Source organism: Trichomycterus rosablanca, chromosome 10 (assembly GCF_030014385.1).
Source record: "Trichomycterus rosablanca isolate fTriRos1 chromosome 10, fTriRos1.hap1, whole genome shotgun sequence".
NCBI classification, from domain to species: Eukaryota; Metazoa; Chordata; class Actinopteri; order Siluriformes; family Trichomycteridae; genus Trichomycterus; species Trichomycterus rosablanca.
In genome coordinates, this window is record NC_085997.1 from 27,695,789 (window position 1) to 27,718,810 (window position 23,022).

The following is a 23,022-nucleotide window of genomic DNA, read 5'->3' on the forward strand; positions in this document are numbered from 1 at the left end:
CTGTCAGTGCTCAGACCATACGCCGCACACTACATCAAATTGGTCTGCATGGCTGTCACCCCAGAAGGAAGCCTCTTCTGAAGTCTCTACACAAGAAAGCCCGCAAACAGTTTGCTGAAGACATGTCAACAAAGGACATGGATTACTGGAACCATGTCCTATGGTCTGATGAGACCAAGATTAATTAGTTTGGTTCAGATGGTCTCAAGCATGTGTGGCGGCAATCAGGTGAGGAGTACAAAGATAAGTGTGTCATGCCTACAGTCAAGCATGGTGGTGGGAATGCCATGGTCTGGGGCTGCATGAGTGCAGCAGGTGTTGGGGAGTTACATTTCATTGAGGGACACATGAACTCCAATATGTACTGTGAAATACTGAAGCAGAGCATGATCCCCTCCCTCCGGAAACTGGGTCGCAGGGCAGTGTTCCAGCATGATAATGACCCCAAACACACCTCTAAGACGACCACTGCTTTATTGAAGAGGCTGAGGGTAAAGGTGATGGACTGGCCAAGCATGTCTCCAGACCTAAACCCAATAGAACATCTTTGGGGCATCCTCAAGCGGAAGGTGGAGGAGCGCAAAGTCTCGAATATCCGCCAGCTCCGTGATGTCGTCATGGAGGAGTGGAAAAGCATTCCAGTGGCAACCTGTGAAGCTCTGGTAAACTCCATGCCCAGGAGAGTTAAGGCAGTTCTGGGAAATAATGGTGGCCACACAAAATATTGACACTTCAGGAACTTTCACTAAGGGGTGTACTCACTTTTGTTGCCGGTGGTTTAGACATTAATGGCTGTATATTGAGTTATTTTGAGGGAAGAATAAATTTACACTGTTATATAAGCTGCACACAGACTACTTTTCATTGTGTCAAAGTGTCATTTTGTCAGTGTTGTCCCATGAAAAGATATACTTAAATATCTGCAGAAATGTGAGGGGTGTACTCACTTTTGTGATACACTGTATATACATCGATCAGCCATAACATTAAAACCACCTCCTTGTTTCTACACTCACTGTCCATTTTATCAGCTCCAAAGCACTTTGTCATTCTACAATTACTGACTGTAGTCCATCTGTTTCTCTACATGCCAGGACTCTCCCAGGACCACTACAGAGTAGGTATTATTTGGGTGGTGGGTTATTCTCACACTGACATGGTGGTGGTGTGTTAGTGTGTGTTGTGCTGAGTGAATCAGACACAGCAGCACTGATGGAGTTTTTAAACACCTCACTGTCACTGCTGGACTGAGAATAGTCCACTAACCAAAAATATCCAGCCAACAGCACCCCGTGGGCAGCTTCCTGTGACCACTGATGAAGGTCTAGAAGATGACCAACTCAAACAGCAGCAATAGATGAGTGATCATCTCTGACTTTACATCTACAAGGTGGACCAACTAGGTAGGAGTGTCTAATAGAGTGGACAGTGAGTGGACACGGTATTTAAAAACTCCAGCAGCGCTGCTGTGTCTGATCCACTCATACCAGCACAACACACACTAACACTGCAGTGCTGAGAATTATCCAACACCCAAATAATACCTGCTCTGTGGTGGTCTTGGGAGAGTCCTGACCATTGAAGAACAGCATAAAAAGGGGGCTAACAAAGCATGCAGAGAAACAGATGGACTACAGTCAGTAATTGTAGAACTACAAAGTGCTTCTATATGGTAAGTGAAGCTGATAAAATGGACAGTCAGTGTAGAAACAAGGAGGTGGTTTTATTAATATATGCGTTCATAGATTCCATTATATTGGTGAAAAATCACTCGTTTCTCATATTTGCACTGTTCCAGCTTGGTTATATCCAATTCTCTCTGCCTCTTGCTTAACACACTCACTGGCCAAGGAGGGCATCAAGCTAGCAATTTTCCATGCTATGCCATAGGTAGGCAAATAAATTTTTCAAGGAGCCCCAAGAGAAATTAAGACTGTTGTGGAGGGCCAGGCGAATAGGGTAAACTTAATTCTGCTCTGTTAGTTGTATCCTCTGTTTCATTCTGTTCGATGTCTGTACAAAAAAATAAATCTGGAGAAATTTGGAGAAAACAAGACCAAAAATAAGAAGCTCAGTTTGCTCACACACTTTCTAAACCGCTTATCCTAATCAGGGGTGTTGGAGCCTGTCCTGACTCTCAGTAGGCGCAAGGCTCACAGAAACACCCTGGACAGGATGGCAGTCCATCGCAGGGCAGACATGCACACAAACACATCCACACTTTAACACACACACACACACACACACACACACAGACATCTAAGGGCAATTTTAGTTTGAGTTTTGAGTTTGAGGCTCGGTGTTGCCACCAGTCGGCTGGGCGCCATCTGGCCATTGTATCTGCAGGGTGGGGACCGGACTATATGTGGGTGGGTGGGTCTTCATACACTGTGTAAGTACCCTGATTGGCAGAAGAGACGCCCGTGCAGGAAGCGCGGACGAGAAGAGGAGGGCTGTACACGTGTAAAGAAGGCGTGGGCAGCGGCGTGCTCTCCTCGGATGCAAATCTGGAGTCTGTCAGCAGAATAGCAGATAGAGAGGCGCCTCTGCAGAATGCATGGGTGAAAAAGGGTTCTGCTAAGGGCTGCGCGCGGGTCGGAGGAGGCGTGAGCAGCAATATACCCACCTCGACTGCAAACAGGGATCCCCCAGCAGCAGAAGATTAATTGACTACGCTAAATTAGGAGAAAATGCATAAATAAATAGAAAAAAAATCCAACAAGGTATATTGGCCAGGTTACATTACAATACAACACATTTGCATTAAGCAGACACTTTTATCCAAAGTGATTTACAGTTGTGACAGTATACAATCTAAGCAACTGAGGGTTACTGGCCTTGCTCGAGGGCCCAACAGTGGCAACTTGGCAGTGGTGGAACTTGAACCAGCAACCTTCTACCACTAGGCTATAACTTCCCCATAACATATAATCTGCTTAATCAAGAGTTGGAAGTTGATTGAGTAGTAAATACTGAACAGTTCCAGAAAAGTCTTGAATGATCCTGCTGTCAGGTTAGTGTTTTAGTAAAATAATGACCCAAAACACACTGATACACTAAATTGGCTTAATTATTTTTATTTAATAAATGGTTGTTCAGTCAGAACTCTGATCTTAACCCACATAACCCATTCACATTTCACACTGTGCATAATTAAAGCTTATTAAATAAGTAAGGGGGGTGTAATTAAGGGCACAGTATTAGTAGAAGTCTTGACAATGACATTCTGAGGAAAACAACACGAACATTTGCATTTCTTAGACTGAAAGTATAACCACACTTATGTGCTTACTTGTAATTACCATTTTAATAGTTTTATTTTCACGTTGTCGCTTTTTGTCAGGCATTAAATTAAAGTGGAAGATGTTGAGTTTTACATCAGCGTGAGACAAGCGCACGACTCATGAAAGACTTCTCATTTATTCAGACACTTCATTTCATAAGTGTATAATTCTTGTTTTCTTTAGCATCACAAAATCCACTTTGCGCTGGAATGAGATTTAAAAAGACGCTACGTATTTTCTGCCTCAAGTGAGCACGGTTGCACGGCACAACACTGTCATATACAAACCATGGAGTGCTGCGTTGGACATCAGTCACTGTCATTCAGCGATGAATCACCTTCGTCCTCTCTTCTTAAACAGTGCTGCACTGGCAGATATGAATATGTACCGCCTGTGTGTGATGGAAAGTCCCAGGCTTTCTTTTTTGGAGAAGAATTGGAGGGAGATTGGCTTGGAAACCAGACTCATTACAGCATGCAAGACCATCAATAACAGAAAAGAGAATTGTCAGGGCTGATCTGCTGGTAAAAACGGAGCAAGTAGGAGAGATGGATATGCATGTGCCACACCTGCGAGCAAAGCCCTGGAAACATCTTTGTGTAAATTGTCTGCATGCTAAAGCATTTCTGTCTGTCTGGGCTGGTGGGCATGGATGATGTATGTACAGCCTGTTATACAAGTGCTATTACGTAAAACAGAGGAATGATCCCCACCCCCTTACACTCAGGCACATACGCCACTGCCTTCTACCCACCTCACGTTCCTATTTCTTATAGTTAATTACAAACCTGAGTGTTAATTAAAGCTGGAATAATTCTACGCTCCTCCAGTTTTCACTCTCTTTTTTTTTGCCCTCTTCCTTTTATTCACTCCATGTGACTTTCTATGCGTAAAGGTAACCAAGAGGAAGTGTGAATAATGAGAACAAAATGTGCATTCTTATACTCTAATAAATACTCATAAAGTCAGAAGCACACTTGCATTTATGATCTTGTTTTCCTCCTTGTGCACTCTGGTGTACAGATCTGCATTCTGCATTCGAGCAAAACTGCAAAAAAATTGGGAAACAAGATCAAGGATCTGAGATTTTGATTTTAAAAATGCAAAACATATAGCTTTGTCATATTTGTGATAAAAATGTGTGTGGTAAGAAACTCCCTCTCGTTTTATTGCTTAATTAATGCAAATGGAATTCTGTCCTTAACCATAACATCTGGATGTGCAGCAGTTATATATAGATGGATAGATGGGTAGAGAAAGAGAGAGAAATATTGTATATATACACCGATCAGCCATAACATTAAATCCACCTCCTTGTTTCTACACTCACTGTCCACTTACCATATAAAAGCACTTTGTAGTTCTACAATTACTGACTGTAGTCAATCTATTTCTCTGCATGCTTTGTTAGCCTGCTTTCACCCTGTTCTTCAATGATCAGGACCCCCACAGGTCCACCACAGAGTAGGTATTATATGAGTGGTGAATCATTCTCAGCACTGCAGTGACACTGACATGGTGGTGGTGTGTTAGTGTGTGTTGTGCTGGTATGAGTGAATCAGACACAGCAGTGCTGCTGGAGTTTTTAAACACACAACACACACTAACACACCACCACCATGTCAGTGTCACTACAGTGCTGAGAATGATCCACCACCTAAATAATACCTGCTCTGTGGTGGTCCTGTGGGGGTCCTGACCATTGAAGAACAGCATGAAAGAGGGCTAACAAAGCATGCAGAGAAACAGATGGACTACAGTCAGTAATTGTAGAACTACAAAGTGCTTCTATATGGTAAGTGGAGCTGATAAAATGGACAGTGAGTGTAGAAACAAGGAGGTGGTTTAAATGTTATGCCTGATCGGTGTATATATACATTCAATACCTGCATATGAGCACTATAATCATTCTCCGCTCCTCCATGCACCTCTCACTCTGTGACTTCATTCTCTTTTTCTCTATGTGACTTTCTATGGGTTAAGGTAACCAAGAGGAAGTGCGACTAATGAGAACAAAATGTGCATTCCTATACTCTAATAAATACTCATATAGTCAGAAGCACACTTGCATTCATGATCTTGTTTACTTCCTTGTGCACTCTGGTGTACAGATCCGCATTCTGCATTCAAGCAAAACATTTTTGGAAAACAAGATCAAGGATTTCAGATAACTTACAAACACTTTCAAAAGTTAAACTCTTTAAGGTGGAAAGGATAAAGCATATAGCTTTTCCATGAATACAGACAGACGTTGCAAGCACACCGGGTGGCACTTATACGCAGAATGCCATAATTCTACCCATCTTTGCAGTAATGTTATTTGTGATAACTTTGCCCAAGGATATACACTGACAAGGCATAACATTATGACCACTGACAGGTGACGTGAATAACACTGATTATCTCTTCATCATGGCACCTGTTAGTGGGTGGGACATATTAGGCAGCAAGTGAACATTTTATCCTCAGAGCTGATGTGTTAGAAGCAGGAAAAATGGGCGAGCGTAAGGATTAGAGCGAGTTTGACAAGGGCCAAACTGTGATGGCTAGACGACTGGGTCAGAGCATCTCCAAAACTGCAGCTCTTGTGGGGTGTTCCCGGTCTGCAGTGGTCAGTATCTATGAAAAGTGGTCCAAGAAAGGAACAGTGGTAAACCGGTGACAGGGTCATGGGCTCATTGATGCATGTGGCGAGCGAAGGCTGGCCCGTGTAGTCCCATCCAACAGACGAGCTACTGTAGCTCAAACTGCTGAAGAACTTAATGCTGGTTCTGATAGAAAGGTGTCAGACTCGACAGGTCAGGGTTGTTTTGGCAATTTACAGAATAAGAGGTCTCTGTGATGTCATAATTTTTATTATAATCATCAGGTATTATATGTCATATATAATGTATGGTAGTACACAGCACATTCTCATTTATACAAAAACTACACACATATTGTATATTCTATCCTACCAACAAATTGTATAACTGCTAACTTTCTGGCAGTAAGGATAACAGATTTGTGATGGTAGAAAACTGTTATCTTCACTTAATGTAATCATTAAAATTAGCCCCCAAGGTTACAATTCTCATGTAGAATCATTTCACACATTTTACAATATATTTCATGTCTTGCTGGAGGGAAAGAATTCAATTATAAAGGTCAGTCTATGTCATTCTGACAAAATTGAAGATCAGAATTTTTTGGTCGAATAATAACTATTGTAAAATATATATCCCATATTTCAATTTCCCATTGTGCAGTTCAAAAGTTCCCAAATCTGTTTAGCTTTTTTTATTTTGCCCTTGTGATAGATTTATTACTAGTAGTATTTATTCCATTAAAAAAAACACTATATGAGGGCGCCCAGATGGCGCAGTGGGATATTCCGCTAGCACACCAGCGCCTTGGTTCGATGGCTGGGTGCCATCTGGCGGGCATAATTGACAGTGCCTGGCCGCTCAGGTGGCGCAGCTGTAAAAACACATGCTGGAACCAGAGCTGGGATCTCGAATACATTGTATCGAATCTCAGCTCTGCCTGCCGGCTGAGGCTGAGCGGCCACATGAACAACGATTGGCCTTTTGTTCAGATGGGTGGGACTAAGCCGGATAGGGTATCTCTCTCATGACTAATGCATTTACGACCTCTGCTGGCTGATTGGCAGTGTTGTGCGTGAACGAGTTCAAAAGAACGCGTTCATTGAACACGCTCATTTTTTCTTGAACGTTGAACTGAACGCAACACATTTTTAATAAAGAACTTGAACGTGAATTAGTTCACATTATGTGTCATGAACGGCAGACATCACTGTAAATGAACGTTGGAATTTGTTTTCCATTGAAAACTGAGTGACATCTGTTTTCTCTTTTGAAACGCAACGAGAGAAAGTTCCTCCCTCCTGTATTCTCGCTGGTGCCGCTTAAATCATGTATCACCAGACAGAAATGGTTTTGACATTGTGTGCGCAATGCATCGCAGTTTCCTTAAAAATAAAGTTTTTTGTGCCTTTGAGTTTTGCCTTCATTACCTTCATTCAAGAGTTTCATTTCATACACACACATATGTATATATAATATCATATATATCAAATAATATATACATATTTCATATTATATATTCTTTTTTTAATTAAATGCTGGTAGATTTCATTGCACTAAGTATAGAACTGGTCTACCTTGTCTGTACTGCTGCAAGTTTCATCACCTGGTAAGAAACCCACAATTGCAGTGTCATGAGCAAATGTCTACAATGAGCAGTTTCAAAGAACGTATAGTGATTTCTAGCTTGTAGTGTGAAAAAAAGTATTTATTTGAATATCTCACGAAAAAAGTAAAATGAACTGAACTTTGAACTAGTTCAGAATTAAAATTGTGAACTTTGAACGTGAACTGTTCACTTTGAGCATGTATGAACTGAACTTGAACTAGTTCAGAAAAGCTGTGAACTGGCACAACACTGCTGATTGGTGGCGTCTGCACAGAGATGAGAAAAAGATTGCTCTTAGGGTGTGTCTCTCCATACACAACGCTGAGCTGCACTGCACTCGTCAAAGTGTAGATGATAAGATGCATATGGCATGCTGCCCACGTGTCGAAGGGGGCATGGGTTAGCTTTGTTCTCCTCAATCAGAGCAGAGATCGGCAATGGTGGAGAGGAAGCATGATGCAATCGGGCAATTGGACGCGCTAAAAAGGGAGATAAAAGGAAGAAATTGTATAAAGAAAATATAAAAAAATAAAATAAAAAAAACACTATAGGAGGGTGCCCAGGTGGCGCAGCGGGATATTCCGTTAGCACACCAGCACCGAGATTCTGGACTCCTCGGTTTGAAACTCGGCGTTGCCATTGGTCGGCTGGGCACCATCTGGCGGGCATAATTGACAGTGTCTGCAGCAGATACAGTACAATTGCCCACCGTATCTGCGGGCAGGGACCGGGGCTCTTCATACTCTGTGTAAGGACCCTGATTGACGGAAGAGTTGCCTGTTAGGAATGCTGTGCACATGTCGGAAGAGGCATGTACAGTGACATGTTCTCCTCGGATGCAATCTGGTATCTCAGCAGCGGAAGACAAATTGAATGTGCTAAATTGGGAGGAAAATGGGGAGAAAATGCATTAAAAAACACTAACTGGACAAAAGTATTGGGACACCCCTCCTTATTATTGCGTTTGGATATATATTTCAAACACACCTGTTCCTATCAGATGTATAAAATTAATTATGTGAAATAATTTGTGAATATGATTTTGTAAATCACAATAAAATTGTGATTTGTTAATTTCGTTGAATCTTTATTCAACTGACGAAAGTAGAGAGAAAAAAAATCTGGGTTTTCTTTTACTGATCAACTTGTTTATTGTATAAAAAAATAAAAAAAATAAACACATTTGCAAGAGTTAGATTTTTGCAACACACTCCAATAAAGGAGGGATAAGGACAAAATAAGAATGAATAGTTAAGGTTAAACATTCCACTGGTATTGGTAACAGGTGAGGGAATCATGATTGGCTATAAAACGAGGATCCACCAAAGGCTCAGTCTGTACAAGCAGTGATGGGTCGTGACTCACTACTGTGTTCAAACCTTCATGAGAGAATTGGCAGTCAGTTCTAAAAGAACATTTCTCAATGCAAGTTTGGAAATAATTGAGTATTTTCTTTTATTTTTACCATCTACCGTACATAATACTGTGAAAAGATTCAGGGAATCCAGAAGAATCTTAGTCTGTGTAGGGCAATCTTGCAATCTTATTGCTCTGATCACAGTCTTGTTATGTTGATGATGAAGCTCAGATCTAAAAGGAAGACAATCAGTAAGCCAGTATGACCAGCAATACCAAGTAAGAGTTGCCAACAGATTTGAAGAGCTGGAGAGACTTGATGAACCACACACACCTGACAGACTGTGGCAGCAGATGAAGGATGTCATGTTGAAAGCTGCTAGGGGACTGAATTTCCAGTAACACCTTTGATTGGATAAGAAAAAAGCGTGAAGCAAAAACAAAGTCCCCAGATAAATACAGCAAAACTGACGTGCATTGCATAATATGCTAAACAAGTTGGATTCATCATGCAGTGAGCTGGAAGAAGGGAAGCATCAGACCTGTGTTCTACATAGTGAACAAGCTTGCCAAACCATTCCAGTCTTGATAACAAAAATGGGAAGTAACCTGTTGGAACAAAGAGGGAAAGATGGAAGACTGCTACTGGCAGACAGTGATTGACTCGTCTGTCGGGTTGGGATTGCTGGAGTTACAAACTGCTGCAATTACGACCTCTGCTGGCTGAAGAGAATTAGATCTGTGCAACCAACCATCACAAAGTGATGACGGCGTAGTGACCTGACAATCTTTGCAAAAAGACTGTGTGTTTTGTAACAGGTGCATTCAAACTATCCCTATTACACTGATCAGCCATAACATTAAAACCACCTCCTTGTTTCTACACACATTGTCCGGTTTATCAGCACCACTTATCATATAGAAGCACTTTGTAGTTCTACAATTACTGACTGTAGTCCACCTGTTTCTCTGCATGCTTTGTTAGCCCCCTTTCACCCTGTTCTTCAATGATCAGGACTCTCCCAGGACCACCACAGAGCAGGTATTATTTAGGTGGTGGCTCATTCTCAGCACTGCAGTGATTATGACATGGTGGTGGTGTGTTTGTGTGTGTTGTGCTGGTATGAGTGGATGAGACACAGCAGCGCTGCTGGAGTTTTTAAATACCGTGTCCACTCACTGTCTACTCTATTAGACACTCCTACCTAGTTGGTCCACCTTGTAGATGTAGATGCTGCTGTTTGAGTTGGTCATCTTATAGACCTTCATTATTGGTCACAGGATGCTGCCCACAGGGCGCTGTTGGCTGGATATATTTGGTTGGTGGACTATTCTCAGTCCAGCAGTGACAGTGAGGGGTTTAAAAACTCCATATCCAACACACACTAACACACCACCACCATGTCATTGTCACTGCAGTGCTGAAAATGATCCACCACCCAAATAATACCTGCTTTGTAGTGGTCCTGTGGGGGTCCTGACCATCAAAGAACAGGGTGAAAGCAGACTAAAAAGTAAGTAGAGCAGACATCCCAAGTCTCCCGGAAGTTCCGGAACACAAATCATCATCTAGTTATACTTTCTAGTGCACTATTTAGTGAACATGAATGCGTTATCTAATACACTATCTAGTGCACTATGTAGGGAACATTAATCCGTGATCTGATATACAATCTAGTGCACTATGTAGGGAACATAAAACAATTGTCAAATTCACTATCTAGTGCGCTACGTAGGGAACATACATTCATATCTAAAATACTATCTAGTGCACTATGTAGGGAACATAAATCCGTTATCTGATATACAATTTAGTGCACTATGTAGGGAACCTAAATCCGTTAACTAATACACTACCTAAAGCATTATGTAAGAAACATACGTCTATTATCTAGTACATTATCTAGTGCACTAAGTAAGGAACATAAATTATTTTCTAATATACAATCTAGTGCACTATGTAGGGAACATAAATCTATTATCTTTCACACTATCTAGTGCACTATGTAGTACACATTAATGTGTTTGTGACGCAAACAGTTAGCTTAGTAGCTCAGTTAGCAGCTCCTAAAAGTTCTGTTATCACCCATATCCTTTGGTGTGTGCGAGAGGTTTTTTAGCTTTTTTGGGGGGGGGCTTGGGGGGGTCGAGGTCTGGGTCCGGGGGTACCTCCCTGAAATGAGTTTTTGCAACTTGGAATGTCTGGTAGAGAATCAGATGGACTACAGTCAATAATTGTAAAACTACAAGTGAAGCTGATAAAATGGACAGTGAGTGTAGAAACAAGGAGGTGGTTTAATGTTATGGCTGATTGGTGTATATTTGTAATGTTTCCTTTCCTAATGACTTTGCTTATCTAGACATTTTGCAAATGAATAAAAATCTAAACGCCTTAATAAGACAGTCTATACAGGACTTTGTTTTATTAGCCCATTATGAAGCAGACATTATATAACGCATTATCTTGCCCGCCAGAATGTAGAAAGGAACAAGACGAGCAGAGTGGCTGATAGACATCCTCATCCTGCCATGGACGCATGACTCAGCATTAAACAGTCATCTCCCCAGAGAGCCTGGCACGAGTAAATGATGAGACAGAGCCATCAGAATCAGGCTCACCTGTTTCACCGCGCCGGTGCAGTGTCATTTTTACGATTGTAATAAGACATGGTTTATTTCAGTGTTCCATTGTTACATGCTATCACTTTTTATTTAGAGCTAATCCCACACTGATACTGTGCTAATCCAGACGCAGGTACAGGATTCCTCCCAGTCGGCCTCCTGGCAGCCGAGCCCGTTCTGGAATTTACCAGAAATGAACCCGGATGAAAGAGCGTAGATACTGTCATGCCGGTTCTGCTCGACTCACGAGTTCATTCTGCTGGGTCATATTTTTAGATTTGTGTCTGCCAGCTTTTTCTTTTGATCAGCAGTGTTCATTGTCATTAGCGGGCATTACCATGTGCAAAGGAGGGCTTTGATCATAGCTGTGGGTGTGCTGGATTTCACACAGGCGCCAAGGAGTGGATTTTATTGCTGATTTAAGTGCACTGTGTAGGCAAACAGTGTTGACTTCACAGTATTTTCAGCATCAATAAGGTTACTGGTATTTACATTTTTTTCTGAACAGAAGAAGGAAACATAAATCTAACAGCTGCAGGGCTAAATAAAAATACAAGCAAAATAAAAGGTTGGATGAGGAAGTAACTGGCACTGAATTGCTCACATTGTTTATGTTTTATGTTTAGGGTTTACTGGAGGACAGCTGGTAATCACTGTGGACTTATAGTTGGTGTGTGATTGTACCTCATAGATCTCACGAGAAGAGCCCAATCATCTAGAGTCCAGCCATATAGCTCCTTTGGGAAGCAACATTAGCATCGAGACTATGTTATCTGTGCAATGCAGGAGTCATGGAACTCTAGCTGTCCTTCATCTGCCACTCAGCAATGTATTTATTTATTTATTTATTTTATTTTGCTGAACCCATTTTAAGATTGTTCAACACTATTTTACATTAAAACCACCTTCTTGTTTCTACACTCACTGTCCATTTTATCAGCTCCACTTACCATATAGAAGCACTTTGTAGTTCTACAATTACTGACTGTAGTCCATCTGTTTCTCTACATACCTTTTTAGCCTGCTTTCACCCTATTCTTCAATGGTCAGGACCCACACAAGACCAACACAGAGCAGGTATTATTTGGGTGGTGGATCATTCTCAGCACTGCGGTGACAATGACATGGTGGTGGTGTGTTAGTGTGTGTTGTGCTGGTATGAGTGGATCAGACACAGCAGCGCTGCTGGAGTTTTTAAATATCGTGTCCACTCACTGTCCACTCTATTAGACACTCCTACCTAGTTGGTCCACCTTGTAAATATAAAGTCAGAGACGATCGCTCATCTATTGCTGCCTGCAGTCAGTTATTGTAGAACTTTAGTTGGTTTTAATGTCAGAAATATCAGAAAAAGATGGGACAACATGGAAAATGCAAATAATAAAAAACACACAGAGTTTCTTACATTTACTTTAATTTTTATTTGATTGCAGACAGGATGAACCCGAGATATTTCATGTTTTATTTCCTCAACATAATTTCATTTATTAATAAACATCCATTCCTGCATTTCAGGCCTGAAACACATTCCAAAAAAAGTTGGGACGGTAAAGCATTTACCACTTTGTAATGTTTCCATTCCTTTTCACCACACTTAAAAGTCGTTTTGGCACTGAGGAGACCAAGTGATTTAGTGTTTCAGCTTTTATTTTGTGTAATTCTTCCTGCAAACACGTCTTAAGATGTGCAACAGTACGGGGTCGTCGTTGTTGCATTTTTCCCTTTAAAATTCTCCACACATTCTCTATTAGGGACAGGTCAGGACTGCAGGCAGGCCAGTCCAGTACCCGTACCCTCTTCTTCCACAGCCGTGCCTTTCTAATGTGTGCAGCATGTGGTTTTGCATTGTCTTGTTGAAAAATACATGGACGTCCCTGGAAAAGATGACGTCTTGAAGGCAGCATATGTTGCTCTAAGATCTCAATGTACAGTACTTTTCTGCATTAATGCTGCCATCACAGAAGTGTAAATGACCTTTGCCAAGGCCACTGACACCGCCCCATACCATGACAGACCCTGGCTTTTGGACTTGTTTTGGACAGTCTGGATGGTCCTTTTTCGTTTTTGGTCCAGAACACACGGTGTCCATTTTTTCCCAAAAAAGACCTGGAATGCTGATTCATCTGACCACAATACACATTTCCACTTTGTGATGGTCCATCCTAGATGCCTCCAAGCCCAGAGGAGCAACGCCGCTTCTGGACATGGTTAACATAAGGTTTCTTATCAGCTATTGTTGAGTGGCGGTTCTTGATGCAGTGCCGTCTGAGTGATCGAAGATCACGGGCGTTCAGCTTAAGCTTGTGCTCTTGGCCTTCATGCACTGAAATTCCTCCTGATTCCTTGAATGGTTTAATGATATTATGCACTGTAGAGGGAGAAATATTCAAATCCCTTCTAATCTTTTTTTGAGGTACATTGTTTTTAAAGATTTCAATAATTTTCTCACACATTTGTTGACAAACTGGAGATCCTCTGATCATCTTTGCTCATCAAAGATTTCCTGGATGCTGTTTTTGTACCAAAACATGATTACAATCACCTGTTAACTTCATCTGTTTGGAATCACATAATTATTTAGTTTTTTCACCTCATTAGTAGCCCTAAATTTCCCACGAAATGCAGGAATGGAGGTATATTAACAAATGAAATTAAGTTGAGCAGATAAAACATGAAATATCTTGGGTTCAAATGTTCTGCAATCAAATAAAAGTCATTGTGAGGAACACTGCATTATTTTATCTGCATTTTCCATACTGTCCTAACCTTTTCTGATTTGGGGTTGTATATATATATGACAGATTGTACAGTTTAATGACAGTTTCAGTACACATCTTAGTGGCAAAGCTAGTAATGTTGGTGCTGCACAGCTCCAGGGACCCACATTTGATCCTTTTCTTCAATTTGTGTGTTTATGTTGTCTTTGTTTTGTGTGAAGGTCCTCTAGGTACCGTGGAATACATTTTATCATTTTCTATATCTTTTAAATCCTTTATCCGTCTCACACTGGTAGATTTAGTGCTGCACAGCAACGTGTGTCCTGGGGATCCTCATCTTTGCCAACTGTCAGAAGGGTTTTCTTTAGGTGTATAAGATGCTTTGTCCACTCTAAATTGCCAGTAGGTGTCTCAGTGAGTAAATGGTTGGGTTAGTGAGTAAGGGAGTGGTTGGGTTAGTGAGTGAGTGGCTGGGTTAGTGAGTCAGTGAGGGAGTGACTGAGTGAGTGTCTGGGTTTGTGAGTGAGTGAGGGAGTGGTGGGGTTACTAAGTGAGTGGTTGGGTTACTGAGTGAGTGAGTGAGTGAGTGGGTTAGTTAGTGAGTGAGGGAGTGGCTGAGTGAGTGGGTGGTTGGGTTAGTGAGTGAGTGGGTGGTTGGGTTAGTGAGTGAGTGAGTGGGTTAGTGAGTAAATGAGTAAATGAGTGGTTGGGTTAGTAAGTGACTGAGTGAGTGAATGAGTGGTTGGATTAGTTAGTGAGTGAGTGACTGGGTTAGTTAGTGAGTGAGTGGCTGGGTTAGTGAGTGAGTGACTGAGAGAGTGTCTGGGTTTGTAAGTGAGGGAGGGAGTGGTTGGGTTACTAAATGAGTGAGTGGGTTACTAAGTGAGAGAGTGAGTGGGTTATTGAGTGAGTGAGTGTTTGGGTTACTGAGTGAGTTAGTGAGTGAGTGGTTGGGTTACTGAGTGAGTGGGTGAATGAGTGGTTGGGTTACTGAGTGAGTGGGTGAATGAGTGGTTGGGTTAGTTACTAAGTGGTTGGGTTACTGAGTGAGTGAGTAAATGTGGTTGGGTTAGTGAGTGAGCTAGCTATTGAGTGAGTGGTTGGGTCAGTGAGTGAATGAGTGGTTGGGTTACTGAGTGAGTGAGCGAGTGGTTGGGTTACTAAGTGAGTGAGTGAGCGAGTGGTTGGGTTACTAAGTGAGTGAGTGGGTGAATGAGTGGTTGGGTTAGTGAGTGTAAACCACATTGTATCATTTTAATATAGTAACCATGATGGTAACTGCTGACTACACATAGGGTTATGTATTTTCCAAAGATGGTATGGTTATAATGATTTACACCTTACTAAAGGATTAAAGGATTTAGTGCTGTCTGACATGCCTAAATAATAAATTACCCCATCTCTTCTATTGCAGGTGTAAAGAGGGTTATCGTGGACTTCGCTGTGATCAATTTGTACCGAAGACGGACCCCATCCTATCTGATCCAAGTAGGTTTTTCTTGTTTACTGCTTTTTACAGGAAGATATTTGCTTTACTCCAGATAAACACACAACCCATTTTCTTTATCAGAGTAAATATCATGCTACTGAGACTGAATCTGCTCTCTGTGTTTTAGTCATTGGTGCCAGTGGTAAAAGCCATTAAACCAAAATATCACAAAGTTGACATTAAACGTAGACTTTTGATGTGTAAATATAAGAAGATCTGCTTGTTTAAAATGTACATACAACAAACCTGATGTTTGGTTATATTTCTTAGGTTATATTTCTTAGGTTATGTTTCTTGATTTGACACTGTAACCACTTCACAGGTTTGAGGTCAGATTTTTTTATATACATATTTGATGAACTACAAACTTCAGTCAAGCTTTAAAGTGCAGACTGATTTTGGAACAGGTTCTTCCTTTCTACACATGGTGGGCTATTTTAACTGTGGACAGTGACACCTTTGTTACATTCTATTGTAATTCTATTCTGTTAAATTCTAATTCATGGTTGACATATTTTAGCAACACTGGAGTGGGTCACGTGCCAAAAAATAGGTCGCAGAGAAAAATTATAATAATTAAATAAACTGATTTTAACAGGTGGCATGGTGGCTCGGTGGGTAGCACTGTCGCATCACAGCAAGTGTTACTGTTTGCCCATTGAACAGCTGGGATAGGCTCCAGCACCAAAAGCGTCTAAAGTGTCTACAATTGGAAGATGTGGATGTAAATCAAACGCGATGGACCAGTTAGAATTGACGCAGTGTTTGGTTGATATTTTATGTGAAAGTTCTGTCACGTTTTTAGATTATTAAAAACCAAAGGGTGCTTATTAAAAAACCCTGCTGGATTTTGAAGAGGACATCTGTGGCTAAAAGGGAAATGGTGTCGTTTGTTTTATTTCATAACATTAATGGATTAATCATTAAGGATGTGAGATATCTCCAAACCGGGACAAGATAATTAATCATTTCTAAAGCGATTTTTATTGTGTTAAAACAGTGTTTTTAGATGTGGCAGTAGTAGATGATTTTTTAAAATGCTAAAAGTTTAAGTAGATCAGTGTGTTTTAATTTCTGAATAGCTGTTGCAGATGAGTTGTAGATCAGTGGCACATGTTAATGATATCATCAAGATGCACCTTGTTACGGCAGTTGCCGAGTGAGCAGGCAATAAACGGCACTCTGTTGGAACGTATCTTTGTGTGTTATTTGCTTTACACACAAACAATGGCCTTATTTACATTAAGTGTTATTTACATTAAGTGTTATTTACATTAAGTGTTATTTACATTAAGTGTTATTTACATTAAGTGTTATTTACATTAAGCAAGAGTATCGGATTACACGTTTTTTCTTTCGATATCTTATCCAGTGATTTGGGCCAATATCGGACCGATACCAATACAGAGTATCGGATCGGTGCCAGCCCTAGTCACAACCAACCCTGTGTGGCTGTATTTTAGCTTGTTTTTCTCATATGTCTCTAGAATACAAAGAATTGCAGAAACTGTCCTGCTAATTTGTGGTCAATGCTGAAATCATTTGTTTTCGGTGTTCCAGTTGATTAATACAGGGACTAACATATCAAGTTGCCAATACCTCGAATAGAGCAGTTAGTATTTGAGTCTGGAACAGGTTTATAGACAGAAAGTTTGCAGAGTGCTTGCTTTGTCAATGAAGGTTAGGAACTAGCAACCAAACCCAATTGAACCCAGTGTGTTTTATATGACCCAGGACTACAGGTGTAAAACCCTGACAGCTGCAAAGTGAGTGTTGCTGGACTTGAACATAAAAAAATATTCCACAAAAGGAACAGTAGGATGTAAAGAGGTAAGGAGCAAGAATACCCAGCGTGAATCTTAGACGAGGCTTTCCAATAGCCATATGAACTGGTTTTGCTTTTTAAAGGGTATTTTATTCCACTGAGCTGAATAGAATCCTAAACTCCTATTTGCTGCTGTTTGAAGTCACGGACCCGCTGTGTGCCTGGTAATGGAATCTGCCCTGCCAGATCTGATTTTCAGATTGGCCTCTATCTAGCATTACAAGAGGTAGAGCTCCTTTTACTAGAAGTACCGTCATCTTTATCATAGATACACTTACATTATCTGCGTGCCCCTGTCTCACATCTGCCTGCTGAGAAAAAAATCCAGCACAGAACGTTTCAGAGGCGACCGTTGCCAGAGCTGTCTTCATCTTCTTGTTTTGTTTTTCTCCTAGAGAGTTTTGACAAAGACGAGCCGCTTAATCCAGATAATGTGCTTGATTTATAACACTGCCACGGTATCAAATACAGTTTGCCACCCAGCGACCCTTATAAAGAGAAATCACAAGCCCCAATATATCATGTCAGCTTTCATGCTTTGCATTTTTATAGCCCATTATGTTCGCAATGTTTCTTTATTCCACCCTATTGAGGCCACTGTTTGTTTTGTTCTCGCTCCACTGGTACGCCCAGTGCTTGTTTATGGGTCAGTGCGTCTTTATTCACTTAACCCACCAAATGAGCCACAAATCACCCCCCCCCCCCCCCCCCCCCTCCCCTGAGGCCGTTCGGGGCTTTATCTGCCACCGAGGCTTTTTCTGTCCTTTGAGCTTTAGCAGAATCTACTGCTGCGAAATGCATCATTGAAAATAATTGGTCAGCTATCATTCTTCATTTCTGTACTGACCCACTCAGAAGAGAAATCTTACTTAATGTGTGCTCTTCTTTCCTGGCTTTCACAGTATCAAAAATTAAAAAGAAACCAGTATGGGTCAGTATTATCTATACTACCCATACACCGACCAGGGATAACATTATGAGCACTGACAGGTAAAGTAAATAACACTGATTATCTCTTCATCACGGCACCTGTTAGTGGGTGGGATATATTAGGCAACAAGTGAACATTCTATCCTCAAAGTTGATGTGTTAGAAGCAGGAAAAATGGGCAAGCGTAAGGATTTGAGTGAGTTTGAAAAGGTCCAAATTGAGATGGCTAGACGACTGGGTCAGAGCATCTCCAAAACTGCAGCTCTTGTGGGGTGTTCCCGGTCTGTCAGTGGTCAGTCTATCAAAAGTGGTCCAAGGAAGGAAAAGTGGTGTCCTCTTACATCTCTGATTTACTCCAAGTCTACAATCCCACCCTCACTCTTAGGTCTTCCTCAGCCTTCCGGCTTTCTATTCCTTCTGTCCGCCTGTCGACTATGGGCGCGAGGGCTTTAAGCCACTCTGCCCCTTCTCTCTGGAACACCCTCCCAATCTCTACTTTTAAATCCCACCTTAAAACTCACCTCTTCAAGCTAGCCTACTGCTAATCTTTCGAACTTGATTGGTACTACTTGGTACTACTACCCCAATATTTCTTTTGACCACTTTCACTGTTTAGAGATTGTATTGATTTTATGGGTGAGTTTGTACTGATTTTTATTTTTTATTGTATTTATCTTTATTGATTTTTCTATTAGATTTTAATGGTTTATTGATGTCTGATGACCAACACAATATTAGGAAGGTATTCATAATGTTATGTCTGATCGGTGTACATCAGCAATATCAGGGGGTCAAAAGGAAGGTTTCTGTGTGAGTTTGGGTTTGCTACTTTCTGAGTGCTGATCAGGAGCTGTAGATTATGATGGCCTCCTGTGTAGAAAAGCTGCAGTCTCACAGGAATCCAACTGTGCAGCCAGTGACTTGAAGGAGACAGATTTTATAACTGACTTGCCCAAGGGAGGAATCTTTATTTTGGGATGCCGCAATAGTTTACGGAAGCTTTCAGTTACAAAAATCATTATGTTCTGACAGGTTTATTGGTGAATGGTAGTTTAGAGCAATTTTAGAGTCAGACGACAAATGTTTTATATAGTTTGATCATAATTATAACAGGGCCACTAATGCATTTTTTGTTTTTTACTCGAATGTTGCTTTGGCACCGTATTTGTGCCTTTATCTGTATTTATTTACATTTTACTCTATATTAGTTTTTGATGAAAGTTAACAAGTTTAATGTAAAATTTTTCTGAAACGTGTACACCGATCAGGCATAACATTATGACCACCTCCTTGTTTCTACACTCACTGTCCATTTTATCAGCTCCACTTACCATATATAGGGTGTCCCAAAAGTCACGCAAGATTTGAATTTGGCGCCATTTGTGCGGTAAAGTGTTGCCAACGAAAAAAAAAGACAGCGTGACAGCTCACAGTTCAGGGTTATTAAAAATGGAGCGCTACACGAAAGAACAACGCGTTTTCATTGTTGAGCAATATTTTAAAAATAATGAAGGTTTGGCAGCTACAGTTCGCAATTTTCGTACAAAATATGGTCAGAATAGTGATTTAACTTCATCAACTGTGAAGAGATTAATTAAAAAATTCAGGGAGACTGGATCAATTAGTGATCTTAGACACTCTGGCCGTCCTTCAACAAGTCGTTCAACACAAAACATCGAAGCAGTTCGTGAGAGTGTTGCTGAGAGTCCAGGAACATCAATTCGGCACCGTGGTCAAGAATTGAACATTTCCAGAAGCTCTCTACAGCGTATTCTCACGAAAGATTTGCATCTTCATGCTTACAAAGTTCAACTGAGTCAAGAACTGAAGCCTACTGACAACGCACAGCGAAGAGAGTTCGTTGAATGGATTTTGGAACAACAACAAGTGGATGCCGATTTTTCGAACAAAGTCATCTTAAGCGATGAGGCTCATTTTCATCTTGATGGCTTCATTAATCATCAAAATTGTCGCATTTGGGGTTCAGAAAATCCACGAGTGATTGTTGAGAAACAAATGCATCCACAACGTGTCACTGTTTGGTGCGGATTTTGGGCTGGAGGCATCATCGGACCATTCTTCTTCGAAAATGCGGCTGGTCAGGCAATAACAGTTAATGGTGCTCGCTATTGCGACATGATAATCCAGCTTTTTGTGCCTAAATTGCAAGATATGGATGTGGACGACATGTGCTTTCAACAAGACGGTGCCACATGCCATACAGCCCGAGAAACAATTCAATTACTGCATGAGTCATTTCCTGGTCGTGTAATTTCCCGTTTTCGTGATCAGAATTGGCCGCCCAGATCATGCGATTTAACGTCGTTGGACTTTTTTCTTTGGAGTTTTTTGAAGTCTATGGTTTATGCCATCAAGCCCACAACCACCCACGCCTTGAAGGAGGAAATTGAGCGCTGTATCAACGAAATTCAGCCACATTTATGCAAAACGGTCATGGAAAATTTCGACAAAAGAGTGCGTATGTGCCAGCAAAGCCGTGGAGGCCATTTACCCAATATGCTATTCCATACATAACCCTATACTGTATACTTTATGAATCAATTAAAAATTTACAATTTTTAATTAAAAACCTGTGTTCTCTATCAAAATTACTTCTTGCGTGAATTTTGGGACACCTTAGCCCCCTTTCACCCTGTTCTTCAATGGTCAGGACTCTCCCAGGACCACTACAGAGCAGGTATTATTTGGGTGTTAGATCATTCTCAGCACTGCAGTGACACTGACATGGTGGTGGTGTGTTAGTGTGTGTTGTGCTGGTATGAGTCGATAAGACACAGCAGCGCTGCTGGAGTTTTTAAACATCTCACTGTCACTGCTGGACTGAGAATAGTCCACCAACCAAAAATATATCCAGCCAACAGCACCCCGTGGGCAGCGTCCTGTGACCACTGATGAAGGTTTAGAAGATGACCAACTCAAATAGCAGCAAGAGATGAGCGATCGTCTCTGACTTTACATCTACAGGGTGGACCATCTAGGTAGGAGTGTCTAAAAGAGTGGACAGTGAGTGGACATGGTATTTAAAAACTTCAGCAGCGCTGCTGTGTCTTATTCACTCATACCAGCACAACACACACTAACAAACCACCACCATGTCAGTGTCACTGCAGTGCTGAGAATGATCCACCACCTAAATAATACCTGCTCTGTAGTGGTCCTTTGGGGGTCCTGACCATTGAAGAACAGGGTGAAAGGGGGCTAACAAAGCATGCAGAGAAACAGATGGATGACAGTCAGTAATTGTAGAACTACAAAGTGCTTCTATATGGTAAGTGGAGCTGACAAAATGGACAGTGAGTGTAAAAACAAGGAGGTAGTTTTAATGTTATGGTTGATTGGTGTATCTGCCCTGCGATGGACTGGCACCCTCTCCAGGGTCCAACATGCCCCCACTCCCTCTACCCTGATTAGGATAAGCGGTATAGAAAGTGAGTGAAGGAGTATATAATGCTCATCACTGAAATTGGTCCCTTTTCTAAGGGTACTTTGTGCTTGGAATAGAACACTATACTTTACCACAACTTGTCTGTATGCCAGGCAATGCAGGATCCTGAGGGATCAATTTGTACCCACGCTTAATGATGCGTCATGAGCGACTTATGACAGCACTGTGATTACACATGCATATGCATGAACATGTATTTGTTATGAAGGGCAATCAGCCTCAGCAGCCGTAAAACTCATCCAGCACTGGCTTTATCAGTCAGACAGACCTCCTGAATCACCGCCTGTGCCTTTTGTCTCTCGATGCTCGACAGTGTTTTAAAAGACATCTGTTTTCTCCACATGCCAAATATTAAATAGCGTGTCTAGTGAGCAAAATAGACCAAAATAGCAATGCCAGCACATCCACCCGTGCTGATGTGTAGCTTTAAATTCCAAATTCACTCCATCACACATGCAGCATACTAAAATGGAATAATTAAGAGCTGTCGGTAAACAGGTGTGCATCCTCTGTAATCTATCAAATGTTCTGTAGTTGAGAATTCCTGCAGGGAGGGCAGGAGCTACTGGTCTATATCAGAGATTGTTCTCTCTCTCTCTCTCTCTCTCTCTCTCTCTCTCTTTCTCTCTCTCTCTCTCCTGCTTTCTCTCTTTGGTTCTCTCTTTCATTCTTTATCTTTCGCTTTTCCTACAGCAGCAGACTGCAGACTCTGGTATTCATTTTTCAGGGAAGAATTGCATCCCAGAATGCCCTCAGAGACTATAACATTGTTTTTTTTACATATCAGATGAGTTTTCTTTTGGTACTCTAACCCCCCCCACCATACACCCTTGCACCCACCCACCCACACACCTTTTAAAATGTGCTAAGGATTAATCGACTGTTCTTCATTCAGTGTTCTCAAGTGGCCCTGGCAGAGATGTTCTCAAGTCACGAATCGTTAGGCTAGAGTCCGAGTCAAGTCACAAGTCTTTAGGCTAGAGTCCGAGTCAAGTCACGAGTCTTTAGACTAGAGTCCGAGTCAAGTCACGAGTCTTTAGACTAGAGTCTGAGTCAAGTCACGAGTCTTTAGACTAGAGTCTGAGTCAAGTCACAAGTCTTTAGGCTAGAGTCCGAGTCAAGTCACAAGTCTTTAGACT

At 41.4% G+C, this 23,022-nt stretch overlaps 1 protein-coding gene across 1 annotated transcript in view; it reads left to right on the forward strand.

Annotated features, from left to right (window-relative positions):
- The window catches only part of nrg3b (neuregulin 3b), a 362,708-nt gene that overhangs the window by 293,002 nt on the left and 46,684 nt on the right, over positions 1-23,022 (forward strand). Inside the window, exon 3 of the mRNA XM_063003063.1 lies at positions 15,588-15,661. Coding sequence (XP_062859133.1) covers positions 15,588-15,661 — 74 coding nt within the window. The remainder of the gene's footprint in view (positions 1-15,587; positions 15,662-23,022) is intronic.